The sequence below is a fragment of the Hipposideros armiger genome, unplaced genomic scaffold (genome assembly GCF_001890085.2).
Source record: "Hipposideros armiger isolate ML-2016 unplaced genomic scaffold, ASM189008v1 scaffold_7, whole genome shotgun sequence".
Taxonomy (NCBI): Eukaryota; Metazoa; Chordata; class Mammalia; order Chiroptera; family Hipposideridae; genus Hipposideros; species Hipposideros armiger.
Window position 1 is genome coordinate 8,674,738 of NW_017731357.1, and position 5,816 is coordinate 8,680,553.

A 5,816-nucleotide genomic window follows, 5' to 3' on the forward strand; every position below is an offset into this window, starting at 1 on the left:
CCCTAGAGATTCCTGTCCATCCCACATACAAAATACATTCACACCACGCCATCAACCTGAAAAGTCTGAACCCCCTTCAGTACCAACTCAAAGTCTAAAATCTCATCTAAATCAGGTCTGGGTGAGATTCTCGGAATGATCCATCCTGGGGCAAAACTGCTCTACATTTATGAACTTCTAAAACTGGAAAATAAGTTATTTACTCTCAGAATACAATGGCGTGTCAGTCATGGAATAATAGTTATGGATATTCTGATTCCACAAGAGAGAACAAGGGGAGAAGAGTCATCAGCCCTAAGCAAGTTTGAAATCCAACCAACAAGTTCTATCCATTAGGTTTTAAGGCGTGAAAACAATGGCTGTAAGCTGGGTCCTGGGCCTGTGGATCAACCTTTTGGGACAGAGCCTCCATCCTAGGGCCTGTGGCTCTGACCTCTGCGCACATTTCAATATTATTAAACAATAGTCTTGTGTCAGTTCTTTGCATTCTCTTTTTCAATGGTTATAACATCTGCTGGTTCTTTCATGAGTTAAGTAACATCTTTAAAGATGTGCCCATTTCACATCTGTATGAGTATTATGATTTTATCTTGTTCTGAAAATTATCTTTTAATCATCTTAGAGGTCAAACCAAAATGTCCAATCCATTAACTTACCAGAGCCAGGCAAATTTCAATGACAGAGAAGTGTAACTCGTGCAGAGTTTAAGCCCAGGCATGTCCTTTCTTGGTGGTCCAGATGAATCCAAAGCACCAATACAATGATGTTAACACTGTTTCTCTAGTTCTAATTTTCTGATCTCCTTAGTTTTTGTTTTAATTTGGATACACTGTAGCCCATAAGTTATTCCCCATTGTTGGCAGAAATGAAAGGGAATTTGGTTTTAGAGTTGGACCATTTAGAGGTCTTTCTAAATGGATTCACAGTTTATAGAGATCTAAATTTGAATGGATGAGAGAGAACTGAAAATCTGGCTTGTTGGTCATTTTACTTTTTGGTTTATCTGTTTTTGAGCTGAAATCAATTAATAATTTCATACCCAATAGGTGAAGAACAGCATTTTGATACCTGCACTGGCGAGATTTTCTGTATCTGTGTTTATTCTTAACTCATGGTACAATTCTAGAATTAAAGCTATATGCTCTATTTCTGCTTATATGTCTATGTGTCTGTAATTCAAAAATGCCTTCACCTCTAATTGTATGAGTGTGTAATGTTTTCCTACCTCTGGGTGACATTATTAGGTCATAAAATCTCTGAATTTAAAGGAGCTCTGTTCTGATTGGCATATCTAATAAATAATTGATTACATACATGGAATATTCTTAAAAATTAAACTATGATACTTAAAATGAGCTAAATTTAAATATATATTCTCCCAGAAACTGACTTACAACCATTTTAAAAACTCAAATTCATATAATTTAGGTAGATCTTTGGTAAGTACGTCTAGCTTAATAGTTTTGTTTTTGTGAAAACAACTATGTATTCTTTGACTTATCAGTACTAAGTATAATACAGCATGCATTGTTATGCTACCTGAGTATATTTTTTTCTAAACTTCTACTGTTTTAATGATCAAATGAACGAGAATTACTTCCACTAAAAGATTTAGACTCGAAAAACATTTTTTTTTTAGCGGAGCCATCCTGCCACCTGTTGGCAGCTCAGCTCGGGCCACGACTCAAACCACTGTTGCTGAGAGCTCACACTCTTGAGCGAGCTCTTAACCAACTGAGCCACTCGGCCAGCCCTCGAAAAACATAAAATTGTTTAACCAAATTGAATTATGTTTCTGCCACACTTGAATTTCTATAGTAATAAGGTTATAGTATGTCAGCTTGGGAGCATTTCCCAAATCATTAGATACTGGTAACTGAAAATATGGGATGATATTACATTAAGTTAAATAATGGATGGCTTTGATCATTTATAAGAAAAAACACTGAAACAATGATGATTAAGCACATTTTTTTTTCTTAAACGAGGGTCTTTATTGCTTGTACCGTACAAATAGGAGGAACGGGAAAAGGCCATTGGGGAGGAAGAATTGTCAAATGACATACACAAAAAGGAAAAGAGACCCCCTCACACTCCCCCAAACCAAAACCCACCCCACCCCAGGATGTCTCTCTGTGAACTACTTAGTACAGGAGGTGGGGTGGGGAGATCAAAACCACAAAAACTATATTCCAAACACCAGGAGATTTTGCTGGGAAGGGGGAGGGGCAGGGCAAGTGGACCTCAAGTGTGACTCCCCTGCTAGGCCAGCACCCCTCCCCTGGGATGAAATAAATGCTCGGGCCAGGGACTGGGGCCGAGCCCACACATAGCATTCACACTCGAGGCTGGGACACGCTTGCCCTCACATACATACACCCTGTGTGTATCTGTGTCCCAGATGCACAGGGACACCCACACACAGGTCAAGGCACACACACAAGTGCCCAGAGCACTGACACATGTTCATCTTAAGGCTGCAGAACGTGGGGCTGGGAGAGGGGGAGGGGGGAGGTGGCCTGGAGCCCTACTTCTCAGAGGCCCCCACCCCAGTAAGTACCAGAGACACCTACCCCCGCCTCCTCCTCGACCCAAGTCCACGGGGCCCAATACTGTCTCGGTGCGAGATGTGTAACAGCCGAGACTGGCACCTCTCCACCCCAGGCAGAGAGAAGGGGCTATCCCGGCCCCCCTCCTTGGAGGGGCCGGGGCCAGGCCCGGGGTCCAGCGGGAGGTAAGGCCAGCTGGAAGGAAGCCCTAGGGAGGAAGCCTGGTAAGGCACGGGGCTGGGGGGTGGGGAGGCTAGGCCCCAAATTTTCCTCCTGCCTCTTCCACAGGGTCAGGAGAGCAGCGTGGGGCGAGGGGAGGCAGCACCCATCCCCAGGGCCCCTCCAGGTTCCCCACAGGGTAACTGGGCCCCAGCCACACGAGGGAGCCCTAGACCTCCACTCCTGCAGTTCCCAAATGCCCTATCTTTACACATTATTGCTTTTCTACCTCCATGGGGGGACAGCGCTGGACTGTCCCTTCGCCAGGCCACTCAGAGCCTAATGACAGGCATAGAAGGCAGCCCCAGAGCACTGTCCAGCAGGTACCCACAAGGCGGCAGCTTCCGAGGGCAGCAGCGCAGAGGCAGGCTGCCTGAGGGCGCCTGGCCGGAAACTCAGGCAGGCTCCCACTCTACCTTCCCTCCTCACTGGGGCTTGTGTTGATGAAAAACTGGAATCTCCCCAATTGCCCAAAAGCCCAGTCCTGGGACAGGCAGTGTAGTCTCCCCAGTCCTGGTCTGGGAACAAAGGTGAGGGCAGGACAGGATCCTGGAGGCAGGGCCACTGGGTCCACTGAGGGGATTCTGGCAGAGGGCTGAAGAAAAAACTGGAAATTGGATTTGAGGGGTGAAGGATGGAGATGCAAACAAAAAAGGCAAAATAAAAAGTTAAAAAAAAAAAAAAGGACAAAGCCCTCCGGCAGTGATGGCAGCCTTGTGAGTGTCCCATGGCGGCGTCAGTGGCAGGCAGGCAGCGCTGCTCACTCGCGGATGCTGGCCGAGTAGGAGAACTGGGGGAAGAGGGTCGGCTGGTCCAGGTTGTCCTTGCGGTCCGGGGGCGTGAGTGTGATGGACTGGGAGGTGAACTCATCATCGAAGTACCTTGTGTCGACCTCAGATGTGACCTGAGGTATGAAGGGTGGCAGGAGCTTCTTCTCTACCACGTCCTGCCAGTTGATGCTGAGAAAGAACCTGTGCTCCCTGACCTCCTTGGCATCGCTGGGCCCCCCGCCTAGCCTCTGCTTGGGGTCCTTCTTAAGCAGCTCGGTAAGAAGGGCCGTGGCCTCAGGGGTGAGTGTGCGTGGGAAGTGGATCTCCTCCGTGAGGATGAGCTCGAAAAGGCGCTCATGGTCCTCGTTGTAGAAGGGCAGGTGGCCGCACATCATCTCATACATGACCACGCCCAGCCCCCACCAGTCCACAGCCCGGCTGTAGTCATTGTCATCCAGCACCTCAGGTGCCAGGTATTCGGGGGTTCCACAGAAGGTTCTCATGGTGGCCCCGTCACTGATGCCCTCTTTGCACAGGCCAAAGTCTGTGATCTTGATGTGGCCATCTTTGTCCAGCATGAGATTTTCCAGCTTGATGTCACGGTACACCACGTCCCGTGAATGCAAGTACTCCAGGGCTGAAACGATCTCTGCGCCATAAAAGCGGACCCGCTCCTCCGTGAAGACACGTTCCCGGGACAGGTGGAAGAATAGCTCACCACCGATGGCGAACTCCATCACAAAGCACAGGCGGTCGTGGGTCTGGAAGGCATATCGCAGGGCAGTGAGGAATGGGTGCCTGGTGTTCTGGAGGACTCGGCTCTCAGTGACGGTGTGGGCAACTTCATCCCTGGCAATGATAACCTCCTTCCGCAGGATCTTCATGGCGTAGTAGTGGCCAGTGGCCTTCTCCTGCACCAGGATCACTTTGCCAAAGGTGCCCTTGCCGAGAAATTTGAGATAGTCGAAGTCATTCATAGTCACCATGGCCTGGGCACTGCTAACTGCCCCTTCCATCTCCTCAGCTGCGGAAGAGTCACTAGGGGAGCCACACTTGGAGTCCACGGGGTCCTCACCTGGGCCCCGCTGCTTGAGGCTGTCAGCGACCATCTGGATAGCCTGCATCCACTCCTCCCTCTCATCTGGAGAGTCTACATAGAAGGTCCTCTCAATGACTGTGGTCCACTGCAGGCAGCGTATGACAAAGGTGTTGGGCCTTGGTATCTCGGTCTTCATCAGCTGGCATTCTGCAACGGAGAAGTTGTTTAGGGGGGGCAGGGTCTGGTCAGGGTCCTCTGGCCGTTCCTTATATCCAATGAAGGAGCCATCACTCTTCAGCAGGAAGTACCGGGGCCTCCAAGTCTTTATGAATTCACCACGCTTGTGGAGCCAGCCTTCTTTGATGACAGACACCTCGTTCATGGTGGCAGCGTGTCACGCTGTCACCTAGCTCGGGACAGCTCAGGGCAGCAGGACATGCAGGAGGCACGGGTGGACAGAGCACAATCTGTCACTGGCGGCCGTCCAGTTTCTCCAGCGGGGCTCTACTCCCGCCTATCGCCACACTGCGCTTGGTCCCGCTCCTGTGTTTCCTGGCTGTTCTGGGTGCAGTGGCGGCCAAAATTTTAATTTATATACTTATTTGCGCATGCTACAAAGAAGCTACATCTTTATGTCTGTCAATGAACATGCTCATTTTTGTCACAGTAAAACACTGTATAAGGAATGTGTGTGGCCGAATAAAGCTGGGCTGGGTATATGCATGAGCTGGTCTGATAAATTCAGACAGTACACAGTTGTGAATCCTAGTCTTCTCTGCAAAAAAAAAAAAAGTGACGTTGTTTAAAAGTTGTAATTAGTATACATGAATGAGACTCTAATAACGAGTCTCAGGATAAAGGGGAAAAAAGAGAATGTTTCTAAAGTAAAATGGCTTTTTGTGCCAGAATAGGAAAGAGGAGGCTGAAATACAAAACTGAACATGTACAGGAAGCTGTAGAAGGTTCACAGAAACAGAATTTGAAAAGGAACATAAATGTGTGTTAATTGTTTTCCAAATCTGCTCACTTTTCATAAGTTTATTCATAAGATTTTCAAAATGAGCTTCTGGCTACTTTAGTATCAAGTATTATTGGGCTGTCAAAAAAAGTCATGACATATTTTGTCTATGTTTTTCAAAGGTCATTTATTTATATAAAGAACAAAGATCAATCAATGATATATTGCCCGTTTTGTTTGATAACCTTTTGCCATCTTTCAGTGAGCTTCATAATTCCTCG

At 47.6% G+C, this 5,816-nt stretch overlaps 2 protein-coding genes across 3 annotated transcripts in view; both read right to left on the reverse strand.

Annotated features, from left to right (window-relative positions):
* The window catches only part of SYTL5 (synaptotagmin like 5), a 208,180-nt gene that overhangs the window by 150,550 nt on the left and 51,814 nt on the right, over nt 1-5,816 (reverse strand). The window lies entirely within an intron of this gene.
* LOC109385878 (RAC-beta serine/threonine-protein kinase-like) lies at nt 3,445-5,124 on the reverse strand. Of its 2 annotated transcripts, XM_019648576.1 has the most exons (2): nt 4,131-5,124; nt 3,445-4,001 (listed from the first exon to the last, which is right to left on the reverse strand). In XM_019648576.1, exons 1-2 carry the CDS (start codon nt 4,957-4,959, stop codon nt 3,529-3,531), a joined length of 1,302 nt encoding a protein of 433 aa, XP_019504121.1. In that variant the 5' UTR covers nt 4,960-5,124; the 3' UTR covers nt 3,445-3,528. The 2 variants fall into 2 exon arrangements, with proteins under 2 accessions (XP_019504121.1, XP_019504110.1); XM_019648565.1 differs by having other exon boundaries at nt 3,445-5,077.